At 35.5% G+C, this 27,113-nt stretch overlaps 1 protein-coding gene across 1 annotated transcript; it reads left to right on the top strand.

Annotated features, from left to right (window-relative positions):
- Window positions 1-1,069: 1,069 nt before the first annotated feature.
- LOC111899217 (uncharacterized) lies at window positions 1,070-2,969 on the top strand. Its single transcript, XM_023895088.3, has 6 exons — window positions 1,070-1,239; window positions 1,895-1,967; window positions 2,084-2,179; window positions 2,272-2,375; window positions 2,472-2,608; window positions 2,697-2,969. Exons 2-6 carry the CDS (start codon window positions 1,908-1,910, stop codon window positions 2,777-2,779), a joined length of 480 nt encoding a protein of 159 aa, XP_023750856.1. The 5' UTR covers window positions 1,070-1,239; window positions 1,895-1,907; the 3' UTR covers window positions 2,780-2,969.
- Window positions 2,970-27,113: the final 24,144 nt, after the last annotated feature.

Raw genomic sequence — 27,113 nt, 5'->3', positions numbered from 1 at the left:
TCAAGTTTTTGGCGCCGTTGCCGGAAAACGGCTTATTTGATTATTAGTTTAATTGTTTTTAGTTATTCGATCATTTTTGTAGGGCAAAATCCACAAAAAGTTCCTTTTGTTTCATTTATTTATTTTAGTTTTTTTTTTCTTTGAGACGCAACCACGTCGTGCTAATCTTCACCAAGTCGTGGTCTCGCTTCAGTTCTTTTTTTTTTGTGTATTTGTTTTTTGTTCCTTTTACGCGTGTTTTTCTAGTTTTATCTTAGCAGAAAAAAATGGGGGGCATCACGACCATGTCAATGGAAGAGTACAAACGACATATAAGGAACGACAACAGATGGGGTCTTGATCCACCAAAAATCCTAACCACTATAAAGTTTGAACTACCATGACATATTCTTGGCATGCTAAAAGACCTACCTTTTATGGGAAGGAGCACGAGGACACTTATGAGCATAAAGAAGAGGTGGTGGACATTTTAAATTATTTTAACGCTCCAAACATGAGTAAAGATGTGGTGATACTTTGACTTTTACCGGTCATATTGAAGGGTGAAACAAAAGAATGGTTAAAATCACTTCCCTTTGGAGTAATCACCACATGGGGTGATTTTAAGACTAGGTTCATCAACGAGTTTACAAGTGTAACATTTTGATAAAATTAACAGTATTTTAAAGCATTTGTCATTATTTCACATTGATAGGAGGATAAATAGAATCAAAATAGAAAGATTTTTAAGACACTTATCATTATTTCATATCGGTAGAGGATAAGTAGGAATAAAAACAAAAGGATATTTAATTTCTCCACCTAAAAAGAATTGAACAATCACTTTTTATTTAAGAGTGTTACTCCTTACCGCTAAATTAAATCCTTATTGATAAATTAAATGCCTTTTGTACTCACATACCTTCTGATTGAAGATCTTAATCTTCTTTAAACGTTATACAGACCAAAGGGAGAATTTTTAATTTTTATGATTCTGGATTTCAGAATCAAATTAATTGAAAGCCTAACCCAGGAACTAACATTTTTTGGCCCAACAAAAAGAAAAACAAAATTGTAATCGTATAGGGCCTAACATTCGAGTTTCTACGTCACCGAGCCACCCGGACGCAGCCAAGCCTCCTCAATCGACAGTCGCACCCTCCAACAGGTCCTCCTCTCCGGCGACTGTAGTCCCCATTGGCGCTTCCCCTCCATCGAGAGCTTCCGATCGGCTCTCTCTCTTCGGCTGCATCCTGAAAGGTTCGTTCTTATCTTTATTTTTGATTTTTAATCGGATTTTCTTGATGTATGACTTCATTTGGATGTGATTTTTGTTTTGCATTAGAATCTCTCTTGATTTTTGGGTTTATTTCTTACAACCCGTATTACATTCAAGTCATTCTTGCGTTCTTTGGTGCGTTTGTTTCTGAAATATATGTTCATGTATTCGTTTTATCTTTAAAGAGTGACATTTCTATCGAATTTTTCTTCAATTTTAGAGTTTAGACATAGGTCTTGCTTTATATCAGTATATCATGTGAAGTTTAGGGATCTTTTTATGATCGGAGGCGTTTCTGTGATTCTGCTTATTAGGTATCAATCGATGCAATTTCAGCTTGTTCCTTGATGTGAGTTTTAGGGTTTTTGTGTAAATGGTTTGTTTACGCTTATGATTTTGAATGTAATTCATGTTTATGCCTATACAGAGGTGTAAAATGTCATTCATGGTTTCTTTATGTGCAACTCATGATGCAGGCCACATTAGTTTATCTTTCTTGGTTCATTTTTTTTTCTTTCTGAAAATTTTGATATACCACAACACACATCAAGAAATGTCTCAATAATGGACCATAGATGTGTATTAAAGATACCAGATACCATGATCAAATAACATCTTCTTGAATGTTCATTTCAGATTTTGGCACACAATGGGATGGAAAGCAGCTCAGAAGCTCATACATCACTGGAAGATTCTGAGAGGAGATAATGTAAATTCTAAAACATAATATGTTATGCTTTTATAATAATAAAAAAGAAAAAAAAAATTGGCACTCTTGACATTACTTTTTTGCTGATGGATAAGTAAATTGATCATTTATTTCAGGTAATGATTATTAGGGGAAAAGACAGGGGCGAAACTGGAACTATTAAACGTGTCATTCGCTCTCAGAATCGTGTTATTGTTGAGGGGAAGAACTTGGTTAGTTTAGAATTTAGTACTCTTATATTATCTGTATTTTTATTTTATTTTTTTCCACAATTGACCTTCAATCTTGATAAACATATTTGCAGGTAAAGAAGCATATAAAGCAAGGGCAAGGGCATGAAGGTGGAATTTTTACTGTAGAAGCCCCTCTACATGTCTCAAATGTTCAAATAGTCGATCCCGTGACAAAGTAAAGAATAAAAGGGTTCATTTTTATTTTTATTGCATTTAACCCTTATAAGATGATTGTTATAGATTATAATGTTTATATATATATAAATTGTAGGCAGCCATGTAAGGTTGGGATAAGGTATCAAGAAGATGGTAGTAAAGTAAGAGTGTCAAGAGGTATAGGGGCATCAGGGTCAATTATCCCTCGCCCCGAGATTTTGAAAATTAGGGCTACCCCACGCCCAACCATCGGTAAAATCATATATCCATGCAATAAATTGTTTTTTTTAATACAAAATATGCAAGGATATTTTTTTATTTGTTTTTTTTTTTTTAATAGCTGGTCCGAAGGATACTCCTATGGAGCTGGTGTTGGAGAAGACTTTTGATGCTAAAACAGGAAAGGGTATGCCGGATCTTTAATTAGCTTCTGTTCTTCTTTTTCTTTCATAATATGCCATTTTTAGGTGGAAGTGAAGTGTTGTTGTTTCTGTTAGCAGAGAATATTTTGTGTTTCTTTTTTTTGTTGGTTTTTCAACAAATTCTCTTCAGAGATACGAGTTCATGGTTTATGAGATGTTTGTTTGAGAATTAATTTATACATGATTGTTTATTTTCTGGGGTTTATTAAAAAGAAATTAGTTTAAAAAGTAATCTGTTAAGGTTTTAGGGTGTTGATCATAAAAAATGACCATATATCCAACATTTCTTAGAGATTAATGTGAGGAACCGAAGAATAGGATGAAGGTATGTCATGATAGTTAGGATCTGTGATGGTGTTGGAAATATGGTTGAAAGCCAAATATTTGATTCGATATTTCTAGGCACATGAGCAAAAACTATATGTGAGAATCTAGGGATTGAAACTCGCAAATTCAAAATTACAATATAAAATCAAATAAGTTTTGTTAATATGTGAGAATCTAGGGATTGAAACTCGCAAATTCTGAAAATTTTGATTATCTCTTTCCTTCTAAAACGTAGAAACCGTCGCATGCACTGTTACTCTTCTGTTGCCACCCTTCGTTGTGTGCACCACAATTGACCATGAACACGGAAGACCACGAAACGTCGGTGTGGTGTGCACGAAGGTTTTCCGTGGCAACCTAGACCACGATCAGATTCGTGGTCAGTATACCAGTTGGCCTTATGTTTATGCTGTGCTACAGACTGTTTGTTTTTTAGAAGACTGTAGACTTAACAAGGAATGCCCTTCTTTTGGATGCGATGTGAACATATTCTATGTCTTCTAACCTCTTTTAGCTTCTTCTTACCTATTCCATTGTATTTAACTTTAAAAGAAAATTATAATTACTTTAATCATTTTAATGAAATCTTTTATATCTTTGTTAATTTTTTTTACTAACTTTGTTTTTGTAATGAAATCTTTTTTAAACATATTAGCTTTCTAAATTATTATTTTTACATTTATTTATATATATTTGTTTTTATGAATATTTCTTTATAAAATTTCTTTGTATTTACATTTGACTTTTTTTTAGAGATCTTGTTTTCTATTATTTTACATACGTTACATTTTTATAAGTTTTTTATGAAGTTTTTACAAAATTAGTTTTTTTAGAAACGTATTGAGTTGTTTACAATTATTTTTATATCTTTGCTTATTATTTTTTTTTTATGATTTCAACATTTTACAAATTAGTGCTTATTAGAAATTTTCTTTTAATCATTTTGCATGTTAATTCCTTTAAGGTTCTAAAAATAAATAAATAAATCATTTTTTTTAATATTCATCATAACATTATAGTTATATTTTGTTTTGATTACTGGACTACTTATAACTAATTATATACAATTTAGTGGTGGTTGATATATAAAAAAATTAAGATGTAATTATCACGATTTTATTTATATTTCAGTTTATTTTAACGGTAGGCGTTAAAAAACAAATATACTTCCACTGTTTTTTTGCAGATATCTGCAAATATGATTTGGAAACTGCAAACATTTTACCTTTTAGAAAATAAACAACACGTAATTTTAAGGAGCAAGTGCAATATGAAGTAATGTTTTTATATGGTATGGCTTGAATTAGTTGAATTAGTTAGGGGTGTGGGCAACATGTAAATAGCAAAGTGTGATTCTTTTTATGATTAGATACACATCAAAGGTTATGTATATAGTTAAAAGCTAAAACAAATAATAAAGTTTAATTCTTTATATGAACAAATACATAGAAATAATAAAGTATGATTCTTTATATGCTCAAATACATTGAAACCGACATCAACATTTGCAATTTGGCATGATGAGATACATAGAAATGTAGACGTTAACATAATGAGAGACAAATAGATGTGAGGTTGAAATTAGATTTTTAGTTTAGCATGTGCTATTTTCAGTTTTGATTTTGTTGACTTATTTTGATTTTAATTTTTTTTTTTTGATAATTTTGATGTTTTTGACTAATATTGACCGTCTAGACCGATTAATGGACCATCTAGCCCAATTAATGATCTATTTGACCGAGCCCGTCTAATGTAACCGATTAGCATTATTCGTAGTTGAATGGAGACGTCAAGTGATTAATCGGTCACGTAGATCGATTTGTAGAATACTAAATTAAATATACAAATCATGAAAACGTAGTTCAATTATGAAGATTACAAAGATGTAGATATGACGATTGAGGATATATTTAAAAAATATGATAATTTATATTTAGGGTTAATATCATAAAAACCCTCAAGTTTTCAGGGTTTTGTCGGTTTTGTCCAAAGTTGAATTTTATGTCCGTTTTTACCCTAACATTTTCCAAAAAATGTTTGGTTTTACCCCTTTATCGGTGATATCATATTACCATTATATTAACTTCGCAAAAAAACCCTTAAGTTTACAGTATTTTTTACGTTGTTACCCTTAAGTTTATAATTTTTTTTACACTTTTACCCTATGTATTTTTTTTATATATTATACGTATTCAAGCAGAAAAATATATTTATATACGAAAAAATTTAATTAAATATTGTATTTACATTTTTTTAATGTTATTTCTTTATATATATATATATATATATATATATATATATATATATGTGTGTGTGTGTGTGTGTGTGTATGAGTTTTTTTCTTCGATAAATCATTTAAGATGTAAAAAACAAATTAACATGTTTTTAGAACTACAAATACGTATTTTTATGCATTTAAAAATATATATCAATAAAAAAAACTTGTTCACTCATAAACATGTTTATATAAGTATATACATATATTTTTAGAAGTGTAAATATGTATTTTGATATATGTTTTTTTTAAGTATAAATATATTTTTAGTAGTATAGATACATATTAATATATAAAAATGTAAAAATATGTATTTATACTTTTAAAAGCTATATCTATAAAACACAGATTCATAATTCTAAAAATATTATTTATCTTTTTAAATGGTATAGTCATGCAAAAATACACACACACACGCATATATATATATATATATATATATATATATATATATATATATATATATATAACATTAAAAAAATATAAATACAATATTTAATTAAATATTTTTTCATATATAAATACGATTTTTCTGCATGATTATGTATACTATGAAAAAAATATACTTAGGGTAAAAGTGTAAAAAAAAATGGTAAACTTAAGGGTAAAAACGCAAAAAAAAAAATGGTAAACTTAAGGGTTTTTTTTTTGCGAATTTAATATAATGGTAACCTGGAAAACCTGTTATCACCGGTAAAAGGGTAAAACCGAACATTTATTCGAAAATGTTTGGGTAAAAATGAACATAAATTTCAACTTTGGGCAAAACCGACAAAACTCTGAAAACTTGATGGTTTTTATGACATTAATCCTTTATATTCAAGATTGATCTTAAATTTGACAAAATCAACATATCATGCTTTCGTCAAGAACAAGAGAAAAGTAGAAACATATTTTTAGATTGGGTAAATTTCATTTATATACTTTTAAACTTTTATAAATACGTATATATCCTTGTAAAAATTAAAATTATATATATATATATATATATATATATATATATATATATATATATATATATATCCAAATAGTTAATTTAATCATATTTAATTCATTGAAATAATAAAAACACTATCCTTAAATTAAATTCTAACTAAATTACCAAAATACTTATTTGCAATCTTTCTCATAATCAATATTCTTATTCATAATATGGTTATCGACACATAATTAATTAGAAAAACTCATTGATTGCATATTAAAATTGTTAAACAATATAGTTCATCTCCTATAATCGATTTACATGACCTGTTTTTGACCTTACTTGACCTCTTATATCATCCGTTATACTAATCACTATAATGGTAATGATCACATCATCACCACTAACTATCATTAAACTTATGGGATACCCATTACTACCATTTTTTTTTAATTCAAATTACAATATAAAATCGGATAAGTTTTGTTAATATGTGAGAATCTAGGGATTAAAACTCGCAAATTCTGAAAATTTTGATTATCTCTTTCCCTCTAAAGCATAGAAACCGTCGCATCCACTGTTCCTCTTCTTTTTCTATTGGTTGTCACCCTTCGTTGTGTGCACCACAGTTGACCATGAACACGGAAGACCACGAAACGACAGCGTGGTGTGCACAAAAGTTTTTCGTGGCAACCTAGACCACGACCAGGTTCGTGGTCAGTATACCAGTTGGCCTTATGTCTATGCCGTGCTACAGACCGTTTGTTTTTTAGAATATCGTAGACTTAACAAGGAATGCCCTTCTTTTGGGTGCGATTGAAACATATGTCTTCTATGTCTTCTAAGCTCTTTTAGCTTCTTCTTACCTATTCCACTGTATTCAACTTTAAAAGTGAAAGGTTTCAAAGCACTTCATGGATGATGGCAATGGGCCCCTTTGATGAATTCTAGGTTAAAAGCCCAAGACTTGTCTTTTCCCTATAAATAGTCATGTATTATTCACAATTAGGGTTAAGAGAGTGAGACAAAATGTAGCCGCCACGTGAGGTTTCTTATGTAGTGTTAGATTCTTTAGTCTACGCTGAAAGTGTAATTTATTCCTCATATTTGAATAAATCGAGTGATCATTCGACATAATCTTCATATTTGTGTTTGTTCTTATTTTCCGCATCTTGTTCATCAAATCTCAATAGGGTTTTAATCCCAACAAGTGGTATCAGAGCGGGTCTTTGAAGATCTATTGATTTTTGAAGTATCGGTTCTTGATTTGGTGATTTTCTGCACAAGTTATTGAAGATTATTTGTGTTTTGGCAGTATGGAATTATAATTATGTTCAAGTTACTGTTCATGAAGATCCATGGTGTTCATCTACTGTTCACTGGTATTTTTTTTATTCGTTCTTGTGTTGGATCTGTTCATTTGCTTAATCCAAAAATCAATTGATTTTAGTCATATGTTTTGACCCAATTGGATCTATTCGAGTAAATCCAAAAATCAATTGATTTTAGTCATATGTTTTGACCCAATTGGATCTATTCGAGTCTTATTTTGATCTGGCCCAGTCTTTTAGTTGATTCACTGTTCATGATCCATTCCTTTTTCCCTAATATCATATTCGATTTCCTGTTTTCTTTACTTGCTTTTGCGTGCTCAGTTCGTTCATTTATTCATTCTCTCAAGATCAATCAAGATTAACAATTGGTGATTATATCATTATCGACTAAGGATATTGGTTGTTAACAAGTTTTTATCAATTCTCATGAATCGATTCTGTTAAATTCTCAATTTCTGTCTATTTTCACAAATCGATCTCTTATCTCATCGATTTCTTCGGTTTATGTAGTTGAGGATAAAAATCTTATCCGTATACATGTTTAAAGTAATTCCATGTTTTGTATTGTAATTAATTTGGTGACAATCTGTTGATTTGGGAGGATTTTTCAAAAATCAAAGTGGGTTATGTTGAACTTAGATCGATGATTGCTCCTTGATAAACAGATGAAGAACATGGTGATTATTGATCAGAAAATCAATCTATGTTTTGAGGTTTGTTGTTTATCTTCTTCCGAATCGATGATGATTTTCTAATCGGAATGAATCGAGTTGCTATAACAGTCAGATTCTCTGTTGCTTATCATGATATTGTGTTTAGTATTCACTTCGTTCGGAATTGCCTTGAAGTTTTGTTCGAAATCACCAAGCGGGTATTGTTATCGGGGCTTCAAACAATCAAAACAAATGAATTCCCAATCAGTAAGTGATGATCGGAGCGAATGTAATTGACTCAACTGGAATGTGTTGAGGATTTGTTCGCAGCTGTCAAGTCAACAAAAAAGTCAAAATTGTTGTGAAAAGTTCTTACATGTGAATGAATGAAGAACGAATTGATCTCATCTGGCTGAACATTGGTCAAAATCGAAAAGTCAAAATTGATGATTTGTGAACTGCGAACGAATGAAATTGGAATTGGATATCAATTGGAAGAAAAACGATCAAACGAAGGTCAAAATTACCTTACCTGTGAACGATCAAACGAACATCCGTGAGACTGATTCGGAGCGAACGGATTTGGAATTATTTTATGGGCTAGCTCTAATGTTTGTTTATGTGGATTCTTTTTGATCGACGGACTCGGAACGAGCCTAGAACGATCTTGGTTTCGTTTGTTAAAACTTGGAATGAAAGCTCTTGAAGAGAATGTAGAGTGAGAACAATAAGCGAACCTGTGAATGGAGATTCGCCTTGGGGTAATGTTGATGAATGAGGACCGAAACTGGAACAACATACTTGGGTTCTCTTGTTAATGGTCGGAGCGAATGGAGGATGAACCGAAAGCGAACCTGTGCTCGGACCGAACATGGTTTCGGTTCAATGAACCTGGACCGAACTTGGTTTCGGTTGCTTGTACTCGGAGCGAACCTATTGCAGTCGATGTTTATATGTGCCAATTTCAAGGTTTCGCGTCTGGTTTGAGTCATTGTTGAAAGATCAACTGGAGTATGATGATGTGCTCTTTCATCTACGTCTAAATGGGGAAGAAGATAGTAAAATTTAATTTTTGGTACCTGCAACTTCAGCGCATTGGCACTTTTGGTCCCTGTTGTTTTCACAGATTGGTATTTTTGGATCATTTCCAGTTTTTGCTTCAAATAAAGGGGTATATTGATGCTGAATTACCATTCCAGCCCCTGTCTTTCAGCAAGTGACAGTTTCGGCCCAATATTCAGAAAAGTTTACTACATTGAGGGACGGTGAACAGTTTTGGATTTTTCAACGCTCATATTTTTGCGTGAACAGCAAAATAATGATTCCATCAAGTCTTGGCGGTTCGAAAAGTCATTTTTCGTGATAACGTCAAATTTTTCACGTCTTTTTCGAGTCTTATACTTCATCGTGTATATCATTTTGTCGCGGGGGAGCTTAGTAAATTTTTTATCCATTCAAGATCATTCTCATGACCATTTGAAGGCTTTATAATCATGTTTTTGATTATAAATCGGGGGAGAATTTGGTATGGTCATTCGAAATTGGATTTGTGACTTTTCAAAGTTGAAGATTTTTGATAAAGCTGGTGGTAGAATTATGAAGGTAGCTTTTACAGAGGAAGTTCTTCATCGAGCTCTGCTAAAGCTTTTACAGAGAAGTATCTTTTACAGCGGAAGTTCTTTATCGAGCTCTGCTAAGGACTTGTTATATCTCCGACTTCTTGTATTTTCTCGATCAAGTGGCGTTACGAATCTTAAAGTTTGGGTTGTTACATGATATTTTTTGATGACTTATATCATTAGCTTATTTGAAGATCATTGTGACTTGGAGGGGGAGCTCTTCCAAGACAAGAAGTGATTCGGTTTCTTTGTTTTGAAATGGGTTTTTATGGCGGGTATGGTTTTCATGAAGATTCTTTGGGATTACATTCGAAAATGAAGTTTAAAGACATTACTTCAGTGCTTGATTTATATATCCTAGAGCCCGTGTTTGAAGACTATTGAAGAATCAAGATTCGAGGATTGTTTCATATATTCCTCGTTGCAGATCTTTTTATTTGCTAGATGCATGTTTTGGAAGTCAAAGAATTGTCATCCATTCCATACTTTGAGTGAGAGATTGTAGGGTGTCAAAGCACTCCATGGATGATGACAATAGGCCCCTTTGATGAATTCTAGGTTAAAAACCCAAGACTTGTCTTTTCCCTATAAATAGTCATGTATTATTCACAATTAGGGTTAAGAGAGTGAGACAAAATGTAGCCGTCACGTGAAGTTTCTTATGTAGTGTTAGATTCTTTAGTCTACGCTGAAAGTGTAATTTATTCCTCATATTTGAATAAATCGAGTGATCATTCGACATAATCTTCATATTTGTGTTTGTTCTTATTTTCCGCATCTTGTTCATCAAATCTCAATTAGGGTTTTAACCCAACAAAAAGAAAATTATAATTACTTTAATCATTTTAATGAAATCTTTTCTATCTTTGTTAATTTTTTTTACTAACGTTGTTTTTGTAATGAAATCTTTTTGAAACATATTAACTTTCTAAATTATTATTTTTACATTTATTTATATATATTTGTTTTTATGGATATTTCTTTATAAAATTTCTTTGTATTTACATTTGACTTTTTTTCGGAGATCTTGTTTTCTATTATTTTACATACGTTACATTTTTATAAGTTTTTTTATAACTTTTTTATGAAGTTTTTACAAAATTAGTTTTTTAGAAACGTGTTGAGTTGTTTACAATTATTTTTATATCTTTGCTTTTTTTTTTTTTTTTTTTTTTTATGATTTCAACATTTTACAAATTAGTGCTTATTAGAAATTTTCTTTTAATCATTTTGCATGTTCATTCCTTTAAGGTTCTAAAAATAAATAAATAAATCATTTTTTTTAATATTCATCATAACATTATAGTTATATTTTGTTTTGATTACTGGACTACTTATAACTAATTATATACAATTTAGTGGTGGTTGATATATAAAAAAATTAAGATGTAATTATCACGATTTTATTTATATTTCAGTTTATTTTAACGGTAGACTTTAAAAAACAAACATACTTCCACTGTTTTTTTGCAGATATCTGCAAATATGATTTGGAAACTGCAAACATTTTACCTTTTAGAAAATAAACAACACGTAATTTTAAGGAGCAAGTGAAATATGAAGTAATGTTTTTATATGGTATGGCTTGAATTAGTTGAATTAGTTAGGGGTGTGGGCAACATGTAAATAGCAAAGTGTGATTCTTTTTATGATTAGATACACATCAAAGGTTATGTATATAGTTAAAAGCTAAAACAAATAATAAAGTTTAATTCTTTATATGAACAAATACATAGAAATAATAAAGTATGATTCTTTATATGCTCAAATACATTGAAACCGACATCAACATTTGCAATTTGGCATGATGAGATACATAGAAATGTAGACGTTAACATAATGAGAGACAAATAGATGTGAGGTTGAAATTAGATTTTTAGTTTAGCATGTGCTATTTTCAGTTTTGATTTTGTTGACTTATTTTGATTTTAATTTTTTTTTTTTTGATAATTTTGATGTTTTTGACTAATATTGACCGTCTAGACCGATTAATGGACCATCTAGCCCAATTAATGATCTATTTGACCGAGCCCGTCTAATGTAACCGATTAGCATTATTCGTAGTTGAATGGAGACGTCAAGTGATTAATCGGTCACGTAGATCGATTTGTAGAATACTAAATTAAATATACAAATCATGAAAACGTAGTTCAATTATGAAGATTACAAAGATGTAGATATGACGATTGAGGATATATTTAAAAAATATGATAATTTATATTCAGGGCTAATGTCATAAAGACCCTCAAGTTTTCAGGGTTTTGTCTGTTTTGTCCAAAGTTGAATTTTATGTCCGTTTTTACCCTAACATTTTCCAAAAAATGTTTGGTTTTACCCATTTATCTGTGATAACAGGTTACCATTATATTAACTTCGTAAAAAAAACCCTTAAGTTTACTGTATTTTTAACGTTTTTACCCTTAATTTATAATTTTTTTTTACACTTTTACCCTATGTATTTTTTTTATATATTATACGTATTCAAGCAGAAAAATATATTTATATACGAAAAAATTTAAATAAGTATTGTATTTACATTTTTTTAATGTTATTTCTTTATATATATATATATATATATATATATATATATATATATATATATGTGTGTGTGTGTGTGTGTGTGTGTGTATGGGTTTTTTTCTTGGATAAATCATTTAAGATGTAAAAAAACAAATTAATATGTTTTTAGAGCTACAAATACGTATTTTTATGCATTTAAAAATATACATATCAATAAAAAAAACTTGTTCATTCATAAACATGTTTATATAAGTATATACATATATTTTTAGAAGTGTAAATATGTATTTTGATATATGTTTTTTTAGGTATAAATATATTTTTAGAAGTATAGATACATATTAATATATAAAAATGTAAAAATATGTATTTATACTTTTAAAAGCTATATCTATAAAATACATATTCATAATTCTAAAAATATTATATATCTTTTTAAATGGTATAGCCATGCAAAAACACACACACACACACACACACACACACATATATATATATATATATATATATATATATATATAAATAATATATAAATACAATATTTAATTAAATATTTTTTCGTATATAAATACAGTTTTTCTGCATGATTATGTATATTATGAAAAAAATATATACTTAGGGTAAAAGTGTAAAAAAATGGTAAACTTAAGGGGTTTTTTTTTTGCGAATTTAATATAATGGTAAACTGGAAAACCTGTTATCACTGGTAAAAGGGTAAAACTGAACATTTATTCAAAAATGTTTGGGTAAAAACGAACATAAATTTCAACTTTCGGCAAAACCGACAAAACTCTGAAAATTTGATGGTTTTTATGACATTAACCATTTATATTCAAGATTGATCTTAAATTTGACAAAATCAACATATCATGCTTTCGTCAAGAACAAGAGAAAAGTATAAACATATTTTTAGATTGGGAAAATTTCATTTATATACTTGTAAACTTTTATAAATACGTATATATCATTGTAAAAATTAAATATATATATATATATATATATATATATATATATATATATATATATATATATCCAAATAGTTAATTTAATCAAATTTAATTCATTGAAATAATAAAAACACTATCCTTAAATTAAATTATAACTAAATTACCAAAATACTTATTTGCAATCTTTCTCATAATCAATATTTTTATTCATAATATGGTTATCGACACATAATTGATTAGAAAAACTCATTGATTGCATATTAAAATTGTTAAACAATATAGTTCATCTCCTATAATCGATTTATAAGACCTGTTATTATTCTTTTTCTAAGCAATTTTGTTCTTCCTTTGTTTTCAATTATAATTACACAGGAAAATGACAGAAAAAAAAATTCAATGTGGGATTCAATATTTTTGTAAGGCTTCATAAAGTAAATAGGTCGAGAATAGCAACGTGGGATAAAAATAATATTGTAATATTACAAGTTAATTATATTTTTAATAATAAAAAAATAATTTAAAGATTGTGTTTTTATTTTCTTAATATATTAAATATGATTAAATAAAGTCTGTGTGTGTGTCTATATATATATATATATATATATATATATATATATATATAGGGGACGGTTCACTTGAAATTTTAAAAAAAGTAGAGATCTTGAGATTCAACTTGAGCCATACATTTCTCATTTGTCGTTCTAACATTCCATTGTACCGACAGCAGCAATGTATGCGTAATCATAAATGATTATACATATATGTATGTTCATAAACTGGAACGCCCGCAGATCCGGGCTAGTCAATTTAGAGACAATAAACATCAAAAATGAGTTTTTTATGGAAGATTATTTAGAAGGATTAATCTTAACCAAGTTGTAGTATATGTTACAAGGGTTCCGTACATAAAAAGAACGCCGAAATCCGAGTTATAACGAAAAAGTTATGACCTGTCGAAGTTTTGCGACGGAACCGACACGACACCGGGAAGCGTAAATAGTGAATTTACGGTAGAGCAATTTTTAGCCTTAACGATCTAAGCAAAAGTCGTAGAATACGTTAAACTGAGAACGTCCATAAGAAGAACGCCCAAATCTGACTTCGTATGAGTAAGTTATGATTTTTCGAACTTCCGGCTTAGCAGTGTACAACCCGAAGTTCGAATATGAGATCGAGCGATTTTTAGTCGACAGAACCTAAACGAGAATCGAATATCTCGTTAATAGTAACGTAACGATAAAAAGACAGACGAAAACGGACGTCGGATGAAGAAGTTATGAATTTTTAATGGATCAATCTTGTCCCGGCTTGTTAATAATATAACTTTTAAAATAAATTCAAAATTAGCCGACGGAGTCTAAACGAAAGTTGTAGATTACGTTCCCTCCTACGTGTGGATATAAAGAACGTCGAAAACGGAGCTCGTATGCAAAAGATATAAATTTTAGAAGTTAAGTGTACAACTTGCGAAGCTGATACGAGAGTTGTTGACGTGGCTCGATCTGGACCATCCATCGCTGATCAGAAGCTCACTTCGGATTGGGACACGTTGCCTCACAAACTACGCCCCGCGTCCGAGGTTGGGTACGCACAGGGTACCTCGGTCCTTATCCCTTCCGATGCAAGTGCGAGCCAGCTGGTGAGAAGCTGGCAACCTTATCCGATCTACGCCCAACGTAGCGAGACCGAACGCCTAGCGTTCTGAAGGTGCTGAGCACCTATAAAAGGCTGCGAAGGGATCCGGATAATTCACACATTTTCCATTCTCTCTCTAACTTCTTTATCTCTCTAAGGTTCCTAAACCCCCCTAATCCCTAGGAAACCCCCTAGCACCCGAAGGAAGCCCCGAGGCTCCCGAAGTCCCGAGAAAAAAGGTCTTTCGGTTTAGAAATGCTGCTCCAAGCGAAGCCCAGGTTTCTTTAAAACCCGATATAAGTGAGATACGTCTATGCTAATTTTAATATAGCTTTTAAAATAATTATAGTAATGTTATTAGGTCCTTAGAATATTTAATTAGGCTATTATTATGGGTTATATAATGTCGTTATAATATCTTTTTAACCACTCGCGGTACAGGGGTTTCGATTTGGAGGGCCGATTGGGTTGCTGGATTCAGAAGTGCTTATATGCCAAAATGATCCTGCCCACCGGTGTTCCATGTCTGGCCTCGTCTGTATATAGTGGGTGAAAAGTGTAACACCGTAAATTTTCAAACAAATTTTTCATTTTTAATTTCATAAAACACATGTCATTTTAAATAAACACCATTTAATAGTCAACAAAGTTTTCAAAACATTATCAAAATCCAGGATCCCCATTCGTGAATCTTTTCTCTGGTGTGTATAATCGAGCCGCCGCCTTCCCGCCCAGCGTACTGGGTACGCCTAGCGTACTCTACATTACGCCCAACGTACTCGGCTAACACCACAAAACTTCTGAAGGCCATAACTTCTTCGTTATAAGTCCGTTTCCGATGATCCTTATATCCACGGAAAGCTAACGAGAAGCCCTACACTTATATCAACTTTATTCCTCCTGAATCCCACTCGAACTCAAATCCAAAATTCATGAAAAGCCCGAACTAGCGCCTTAACAATACATCTGGGCTCTAAAGCACAAACCGAACTCTTTTATCACACAACCTACCTCACCTACATCCCAAGAGGGCATAACCTTTCTCTTTCAACGCCTCAAAACCTTCTCATACTCGGATTAAGGCCCACGGGCCTTAAATCACAAAATAATCCAGATCAGGGTGTTACAATTCTCCTATGACATCCCCAAAATCACGGCCAGAAAAGACCGATTTTGTTTATGCTTTATAAAAATCAGAGTACTTCATTTTATAAAAAGGTTGCGGAATTTGTTCCCAGAAAAACATGGTAAATACGTTATTAAAACATTTTCGAGGAAACATATTTACTTCATTCTAAAACGTTTGGGATGTCAACGTTAATACCGAAACATAAGCATAAACAGAACTTACAATGATTTACACTAGTGATCTACATCTCTTTAAATCTCTCAGTGTAATGTCACTTCCTATCGTCACCTGTGATATACATAAACTGAGTGGGTCAGGTTGGGAAACCTGGTGAGTACATAGGGTTTTCAACCCACAATAATATCATTGTTATGTTCAATCATCAAACAATTAACCCAATTACCCATCCCTGTTATCTTCTTTACTCTTATGGATTTAACCTAAGAGTCATCTATCCTGCATTCGTTTATTCCGAAGTCCCTTACTTTCAGGGTTATAGGACTGGCACTAAATCCATAGCTGCCGATGTTCGTTCGTAAAGCACTAATTCCGTAGCTGCTATATCCTACTCATCAGGTACTAAATCCATAGCTACCAGTGTTCAACAGGTACTAAGTCCATAGCTACCAATTCCTACAGGTACTAAATCCATAGCTACCAGCGTCTGACTAATAGGTACTAAGTCCATAGCTACCAATTTCTAACAGGTACTAAATCCATAGCTATCAACGTCTAACAGGTACTAAGTCCATAGCTACTGGCGTTTGTCCCATAGGCACTAAGTCTATAGCTGCCAATGTATACTCACATCATCTTCTATCTCTCATCATTCATCTACCCATCTCATACCCAACATATTCGTATATATAAAATACGTATACAGTTTAAATTCTTTAAAACATGTATAAAACGTTCATCCAACATAGACAACAAGTATTCAGATAATATGCACACATAGCACGTAGTTTATATAAAATACTTCATATCTATGTGTAAGATGAAAGGGACTATGCACTCACCTGAAAGGTGGTGACTCAGCACTCAGACAGCGCTTCGATACTCTCAAAGCAATTTCCTTCGATAAAACCTAGTATCGATACCACTAGGGTTTAGTTTAACGATGACCGCGACAAATTAATTAGTCCGAGTATTATTAAGCGTTAATGATACTCGATATAACTCATAATAATAGCCCAAATAATTATTTTAAGGACCTAATAACATTCCTATAATTATTTGAAAGCTATATTAAAAATTGCGTAAGCGTAGCACACTTACAGCGAATTTTATCGAAAACCGGAACTTAATTGGAGCAGCGTTTCGAAACCGAAAAACTCCTTTTTCTCGGGACTCCGGGAGCCTCGGGGCTTCCCTAGGGTGCTAGGGAGGTTCCCTAGGGTTTGGGGGTGTTTAGAACACTTAGAGAGAGAAAGAAGTTAGAGAGAGAGTGAAGAAAGGTGTGAAAAATGAAGGATAATCGGCCCCCTTTTATAGCTCTGCGAGGCCTCGGTACGCTGGGCGTACCTCGGACCTACGCGGGGCATAGTCATCGGATAAGAGTGCCAACGAGGGTCCAGCTGTCTAACACTCGGAGCAGATCAGGGCGAGGGTACGCGGGGCGTACAGACTTCGGACGCGGGGCGTAAGCGAAGGGCGACGTGTCAAGATCCGAAGCGCGTTCCTTCATCAGCGATGGGCGGCCCAGATGCAGCCACGTCATCAATCTCGCAACAGACTTCGCATTTTCATACTTCAACTTTAAAAATTCGCAACTTTCGCGTACGACCTCCGTTTTCGACGTTCTTTATATCCACGCGAAGGTGGGAACGTACTCTACAACTTTTGTTTAGACTTCGTCGGCTAATTTTGGCTCGGTTTTAAATTTTATATTATTAACGGGCCGGGACACGATTGGTCCGTTAAATCCTCATAACTTCTTCATCCGACATCCGTTTTCGCCCGTCTTTTTCTCATTACGCTACTCTCAACGAGATCTTCGATTCTCGTTCAGGTCGTGTCGGCTAAAAACCGCTCGATCTAATATTCGAATTTCGGGCTATACACTGCTAGTCCAAAACTTCGAAAAATCATAACTCCTTCATAAGAAGTCAGATTTGGGCGTTCTTTTTATCGATGTTCTTAGTTTAACATATTATACGACTTTCGTTTAGATTGCTAAGGCTAAATCTCACTCTATCGTAAATTCACTATTTACGCTTCCCGGTACCGTGCCGGTTCTGACACGAAACTTCGACGGGTCATAACTTCTTCGTTATAACTCGGATTCCAGCGTTCTTTATATGTATGGAAACCTTGTAACATACTCTACAACTTGTTTAACATTATTTATTGTAAATAATCTTTTGTCGAAAAGTCGCTTTCGACCCCTATTGCCTCTAAATTGACTAGCCCGGATCTACGGGCGTTACAATTATCTCCCCCTTAGGATGATTACGTCCCGGAATCATCAACGAAACAAGGTCGTATAATGAGTCCATACGTCATCTCTTCATCCTAGGTAATAATTATAACTTCTACATTCCTTCAAGTCTATCTCCTAGATTCATTGACTGCAAGCAGTACTCGATCGTGCACCTGCTCTCTACCTCAGGCTAGACTCCCAATTATGACCTTCAAGTCACAATCTCAATCCTTACTGGAGACGAACTTGAGATGATTTCTTTTACTACTACTATGGATCGATGTGTCATATTCTAATGACCTATCATCATACGTTGCAATCACTTAGACTTAGGTCTTTTAGAGTTAAATTCTAAAACAGACTATGCCTTCCTTCATGTTCACACTTTAACATTAGGCATTTCTAGCTACCAACTTCTTTAACAACGAGTGCGATACTTCTATTGATCGCTTTGATTTCAACCGTTTGGTTTAAGTCGGACGCTACATCAAACTTGGTTCTCTGAACCACACAACATACTCATCGTAGTCGGACTCGATTCGATATGACCACTAGGGTCAGAATATCAACAATCTTCTTAGTCATTACCAAAACGATGGTAACAACACACTTGAATAAAACGAAATCAATTACTAGCTTCTTGGTAACCTTGTGACTTTCCCTGATCCAAGTGTGAGTCTTGTGCTTCCGGTAGTATCGGCCTCTACTACCATTCACACCTACTCATACTCGTCCCAAGTATTGTCTCGCAGTTTCCCAAGTCACCATGCATCAAATCACACAATCATTCAACACATCAGATAACAAAACGAAGGTTTTATATTAATTCTTGAAACGATTACATAGGTGTTCAAGTTCACCCTAGACTATGCCTCTACTAGGCTACATCATACGAAACTATGGCTACTGCATAATCCGATCTTCGGGTAAGAAGTCCTCATTCTTGATTCCTCGCATGGTTCTCTGCTTCGTCGAGGATCATGTGAAATGCCCTTGGCCTTGGTGGCGTTTCTGGTCTTGTTGCTTTATTTTTCCTTGGGCAGTCTCTGGACATGTGCCCCTTGCCTCCACATCCGTAGCATACTTTGTCATTATGTGTGCAGTCTTTGGAATAGTGACCCGTCCTCCCACACTTGTAACAAGTCACTTCTTCGTTGCACTTCCCACCATGCTTCTTCTTGCATTTATCACACCATCTTGTTTCACCTCCATCTGCTCCTCCAAGTTTTGAGAATTTGCTTTCCTTGTTCGACCTCGAAGATCCCTCAAACTTTCGCTTCTCTCATGCCTTATCTTTTTCTAGACCCTTTTCTCTTATCTGGGCCTCTACGTTCTTAGCTGCCCTAACAGCTGCTTTCAAGGTAGTTTCCATTTTGACCATTGGGCCAAAGTCAGTGGGTAGTCCGTTAGCAAACCTATCAATCTTGGAGAGTTCAGTAGGCACCAAGTAGGGGAATAGCTTCATCCTCTCGGTGAATGCGGTGGCATACTCATCAACACTCATCTTCCCTTTCTTCAGGTTCTGAAACTCATTGTTTAGGTCTATCAGATCTACCTCTGAGCAGTACTGCATTTTCAACTATTCCAAAAACTCTTCCCACGACATCCTTAAGGCTTCTCCTCATGGCATCGTATCTGCCAATAGCTTCCACCAGCTCAAGACTCCAGTTTTCAGCTGTCTTACTGCGAAGACAGTCTTCTGTTTCTCATTACAGCTGCAGCTCTTAAACACCATCTCCATCTCAGAGATCCAATCCATAATCTCAACCAGCTTTGGGCTTCCTGAGAGGCTTGGTGGTTTTGCACCCAAGAAATTCTTGTACATCCGCCCATCCTTGTTGTTTCTCCCTTCTGGGCCATCCCTTTGCTCACCTTGAGTCCCAACTTGACTCACTTGGCGGCTGTAGTTCCCTTCCTCAAATTGCTCGGGAATCAGTTCGGGTTGCTCAATGGGCATAGTAGGTTCGTCCCTATTCAACATCCGTCTCATTTCTTCCCTTTGTTCAGCCAACATAGCCCGAATCATGGCTTGAACTCCAGCCATGGTGACTGGCTCAGGCGCAACTTCTTCTACAACAGGTATTTGCTGAACCACTGGGGGTTGGTTCCTATCTCCATTTGCATTTCCAGCTCCACTACGGGTTCTTGCCATTTTGATCTATACACCGAATAAGGTGAATCTAGATCTTAATTTAGGATTGACGTCTTAAATCATCCTTATCACCCCGAAACGTTTATATGCTAGTTCTAATATCGTAGTTGTATGTTTAGAATCCTAAACACATAAGGTTTCCAGATCCGGTCGGCAACAGACCATAGATCCGAACAATTAACATCATATCATGCACAAAGCATTTAGCACATAAAAGCATTTTAGGCACAATTCCTAAAATAAGATAGTGCTCACACCTCACAATCATCGCTTAGCATTCTAAGTTTAAGTCTAGAAATAAATCCATATTCCTAGTTCGCTTAAACTAATGCTCTGATACCAACTGTGACATCCCCAAAATCACGGCCAGAAAAGACCGATTTCGTTTATGCTTTATAAAAATCAGAGTACTTCATTTTATAAAAAGGTTGCGGAATTTGTTCCCAGAAAAACATGGTAAATACGTTATTAAATTTTTTTTGAGGAAACGTATTTATTTCATTTTAAAACGTTTGGGATGTCAACGTTAATACCGAAACATAAGCATAAACAGAACTTACAATGATTTACACTAGTGATCTACATCTCTTTAAATCTCTCAGTGTAATGTCACTTCCTATCGTCACCTGTGATATACATAAACTGAGTGGGTCAGGTTGGGAAACCTGGTGAGTACATAGGGTTTTCAACCCACAATAATATCATTGTTATGTTCAATCATCAAACAATTAACCCAATTACCCATCCTTGTTATCTTCTTTACTCTTATGGATTTAACCTAAGAGTCATCTATCCTGCATTCGTTTATTCCGAAGTCCCTTACTTTCAGGGTTATAGGACTGGCACTAAATCCATAGCTGCCGATGTTCGTTCGTAAAGCACTAATTCCATAGCTGCTATATCCTACTCATCAGGTACTAAATCCATAGCTACCAGTGTTCAACAGGTACTAAGTCCATAGCTACCAATTCCTACAGGTACTAAATCCATAGCTACCAGCGTCTGACTAATAGGTACTAAGTCCATAGCTACCAATTTCTAACAGGTACTAAATCCATAGCTATCAACGTCTAACAGGTACTAAGTCCATAGCTACTGGCGTTTGTCCCATAGGCACTAAGTCTATAGCTGCCAATGTATACTCACATCATCTTCTATCTCTCATCATTCATCTACCCATCTCATACCCAACATATTCGTATATATAAAATACGTATACAGTTTAAATTCTTTAAAACATGTATAAAACGTTCATCCAACATAGACAACAAGTATTCAGATAATATGCACACATAGCACGTAGTTTATATAAAATACTTCATATCTATGTGTAAGATGAAAGGGACTATGCACTCACCTGAAAGGTGGTGACTCAGCACTCAGACAGCGCTTCGATACTCTCAAAGCAATTTCCTTCGATAAAACCTAGTATCGATACCACTAGGGTTTAGTTTAACGATGACCGCGACAAATTAATTAGTCCGAGTATTATTAAGCGTTAATGATACTCGATATAACTCATAATAATAGCCCAAATAATTATTTTAAGGACCTAATAACATTCCTATAATTATTTGAAAGCTATATTAAAAATTGCGTAAGCGTAGCACACTTACAGCGAATTTTATCGAAAACCGGAACTTAATTGGAGCAGCGTTTCGAAACCGAAAAACTCCTTTTTCTCAGGACTCCGGGAGCCTCGGGGCTTCCCTAGGGTGCTAGGGAGGTTCCCTAGGGTTTGGGGGTGTTTAGAACACTTAGAGAGAGAAAGAAGTTAGAGAGAGAGTGAAGAAAGGTGTGAAAAATGAAGGATAATCGGCCCCCTTTTATAGCTCTGCGAGGCCTCGGTACGCTGGGCGTACCTCGGACCTACGCGGGGCATAGTCATCGGATAAGAGTGCCAACGAGGGTCCAGCTGTCTAACACTCGGAGCAGATCAGGGCGAGGGTACGCGGGGCGTACAGACTTCGGACGCGGGGCGTAAGCGAAGGGCGACGTGTCAAGATCCGAAGCGCGTTCCTTCATCAGCGATGGGCGGCCCAGATGCAGCCACGTCATCAATCTCGCAACAGACTTCGCATTTTCATACTTCAACTTTAAAAATTCGCAACTTTCGCGTACGACCTCCGTTTTCGACGTTCTTTATATCCACGCGAAGGTGGGAACGTACTCTACAACTTTTGTTTAGACTTCGTCGGCTAATTTTGGCTCGGTTTTAAATTTTATATTATTAACGCGCCGAGACACAATTGGTCCGTTAAATCCTCATAACTTCTTCATCCGATATCCGTTTTCGCCCATCTTTTTCTCATTACACTACTCTCAACGAGATCTTCGATTCTCGTTCAGGTTATGTCGGCTAAAAACCGCTCGATCTAATATTCGAATTTCGGGCTGTACACTGCTAGTCCGAAACTTCGAAAAATCATAACTCCTTCATACGAAGTCAGATTTGGGCGTTCTTTTTATCGATGTTCTTAGTTTAACATATTATACGACTTTCGTTTAGATTGCTAAGGCTAAATCTCACTCTATCGTAAATTCACTATTTACGCTTCCCGGTACCGTGCCGGTTCTGACACGAAACTTCGACGGGTCATAACTTCTTCGTTATAACTCGGATTCCGGCGTTCTTTATATGTATGGAAACCTTGTAACATACTCTACAGCTTGTTTAAAATTATTTATTGTAAATAATATTTTGTCGAAAAGTCGCTTTCGACCCCTATTGCCTCTAAATTGACTAGCCCGGATCTACGGGTGTTACATCTCCCCCACTTGAAATAGATTTCGCCCTCGAAATCGCTCCTTATCAACACATAGTTCGAACCCAATGATTCAGGAAGCACCATCGAAAGAACCCCATATCATACAACAATCTCTTCCCAAAACACCTAAACCTAACAAGAACTCCCGACCCCGAAGAAGGACATACCCTTCTACCGTTGCGGTACTCAATCTGCCTCTCCAGAACTTGAAAACTCTACTGGTTTGTCTCCCTGCTAGACCACCCTCGCAATATCATCATGTTAATCGCTCATCGAATAACATACTCTAAGAATACTCTACCAATTCTGATTCTCGAATCGATCCTGATCGCAACTCAAAAGGGATGAAAAGGTCATATCCCACTAAGGACCCACTACCTGAACAACTATCATAACTCTTCTAAAGGAATGATCCTCAAAACTCTATTCTCAGACACAAGAAAGCGGTCAAGCCGGCTCGGAACGATCCTCTGGCACCCTGAATCATAATCCCCAATTCCTATCAAATGTTTCATCCGACACTAAACACCAGGTCAGCTCCCGACCCTACAGTTGGACCTTCAAGGGCTACCCACTACACACCCAATAAAATGACTTAACGACTTCCTTCTCACAATAACTATCTCGGCCCATTGTGACACACAAGTCACAAAGTTCGCTTTATCCCAAGTGAATACTACAATCCCAACTGAAATCGTCTCACCCTCGCCCCTATCGTTTACTACTTATTAGCTTCATACATCTCGTGTTCCGTCCCATGCAAACGAACTAACCCACACAGGTCTAAAACATCAGATGACACACAATACACCTCAAAAGGAACCCACCTCTAAGCTCGGAATCTCATCTTGCCTTCACATTACAACTTTAGATCCAAATCAAACCCAAGAGTCTGGCTCGAAGCGAAATTGGAATCACTCGTCCCAATGAAGCTCTCAACTCATAGCCCATGACTCGCAACTTTCGCATACATCACTACATCCAATTCCTTCTGAATGCGATAACCACACCTTAACTCAAAATACAACGACTCCCGACCATTAGGGAGACTCCAGTCTCTACCATGTCATGTCTACCAGATTCCCACAGACTCACTGATAAGGCTACCCAAGCCTAGGAACTCCTCTGCGTCATGCTCTGGCTAGTGAAAACTACGGCTCCCCGCAGTTCTACAATGCTCTCTCACTGATCAGTGAAAGCTACGGCTCCCCGTAGTTTCACAATGCTCCCTCACTGCTTGGCAAATACTACGGCTCCCCGCAATATCGCCACATTATCTTGCTGGCTGGTAGATACTACGGCTCCCCGCAGTATCACCACACTCTCTTGCTAACCAGCGAATACTACGGCTCCCCGCAGTGTCACGACACTCTCTCGCTAACCAGTGAATACCGCGGATCCCCGCAGTATCACGACACTCTCTCGCTAACTAGTGAGTACTTCGGATCCCCATAGTACCCTGATACCCTCTTCCACTCAAGCACTCGGAACCTCAAAATATTCCCATCTCACACATTGAAACACAGAGGAAAGATCACTGACTAAAAACACGTTGACTAAATTCCGAAGCTGCATCCTCTACTGATCACCACCCAAGCGAAATCACTCATTCCGACTCTGAATTTGGCTGACAAAACCACAACTGCCCCTACCGAAGTATAGATCACAATCTATACCTATACCTGTAAATCTCAGCTATTGCACCCTGAACTCATCGACCCAATCTCCTCGAACGTAACATTTGCAAATCTGTAGAAAAAATCTCTAGCCATAATAAATTCTCTGACCAACGACCAACCGTCGTGGATTCACTCACCCTTTCGTAATCACATACACATACATCACCTTGCATCGAACCTTACCTCTTTCACCAAATACCCACGTTTCATGTGTCCGCACCGCAAATCTTCATAACCAATCCTATAACCGCACTTTAACGGATTGCTGATCCTCTCAATAGAATACCCAGTTCTCCCCCACTCAGGGTTCGAACCATCACTAATTGGTATACCAACAATCTATTCCATAGACTGTTTCACCAGGTATATCACACTTGACTCTTGGAATGTGTCACGTGATCGCTTTAATGATCTTCCCGATGGAAACCAAGAAACTCCACATATCTCAACTTTGAGAAAAAATCTCAGAATCTTCCCAGCGTGACTGCCTATATTCATCTCGAAGCCTCAAACCGACACACCGTCGGGTACCTCACTGCTTCGAATTAGATCTGACTCTCGGTCCGGAAATGATGCACAATCACACACCTCGAATGTGACTCCTCGACCCGTTTTCCCAAATCGGAAATACCCATAAAATCAATAGACCTCACTCTCATTGTCGATACACAACGTAGACCACGGGGGCCACTGCCCCGATATACTCCTCTTAGCCACCGGGAACTGCCAAAAAAATAGTACATCACCCTCAATAAAGCACCTCTTTGTTCTTATCCATCTTAGTCCCACTAATGACTCTCTCACGGGATAAGAATACCTCGCAACAAACATACTGCCCAAATACTCTGGCGAAAAGGTCACAACCCCTTGCTACCCCACCGCGTCTACCTCCAACTCTAAAACCGGAAGCTCAATATCCCTCCTGCTTCTCACAGAAAATAGCACAACTCTGGTCACAGAAAGTGGCATCTCTGCTATCGGCCGACTGCTCAGCTCAGACCGCAATCCTCAAAAAAAAACACCACCTCTACTTATCCTTGAGTCTTGCGACTCCAAATGACATCTCACCAAAAATTCCTCGGGAACTAACTCGATTTCCCTCTCAAGGTATGGTCCATCGAAATTCATTCAAATTGGCCCTCTGGCCCCATACCCTTTCATATTTGATCTCAGTATAACCAAACATAACGGAATAACTTGTAGAACCGGTAACACTAACTGTGACATCCCCAAAATCACGGCCAGAAAAGACCGGTTTGTTTATGCTTTGTTTAAAAATCAGAGTTACATTTTAAATGAAAGTGTTGCGGAATTTTTCCCAAAACAAAAATATGATAAAGATTTATCAAAAGCATTTCCATAGAAATGTATTTCATTAAAAGACTCGGGATGTCATGTTCGTACAGATCAAAAGCATAAACAGTACATTATAAGCCTTACTACATTATTTCATATCTACAGGCCTATATCCGTAATCCCTCGTCCAAAACATCACACCTATGCTCATGCGCCACTACCTGTAATACATAAAACTGAGTGGGTCAGGCTTGGGAGCCTGGTGAGCACATAGGGTTTTCAACCCACAATAAATAAGTTTATTAATTTCATCAATCAACAATAACCCGATTACCCGTTCCCGTTATCCTCACTTTACGTCCCTAAACACCTATCATAAGGGACCTAGCCTAAGGATCATCATCGGGACGGACACTACTGCTAAGGGGATTCCTCAGCAATAAATGTCCTAAAGGCAACCATGTGGGGGATGGAGTACACCGGTGAACACATCGTTCACAAACACCTACAGGTTGCGAGCCTGCTAGTGTTCCACTGGACTGTCTAGAAGAGTCTGTGGTCGTCATCCATACTCCGCTAGATGACAGAAACAACAACATCAACATCGAGGCCTCTCATCATTTTATCACACATCAGCTATTACATCTACCCATGTTT

Source organism: Lactuca sativa, chromosome 5 (genome assembly GCF_002870075.4).
Source record: "Lactuca sativa cultivar Salinas chromosome 5, Lsat_Salinas_v11, whole genome shotgun sequence".
Lineage (NCBI taxonomy): Eukaryota > Viridiplantae > Streptophyta > Magnoliopsida > Asterales > Asteraceae > Lactuca > Lactuca sativa.
This window is presented reverse-complemented; position numbering and strand designations above follow the sequence as displayed.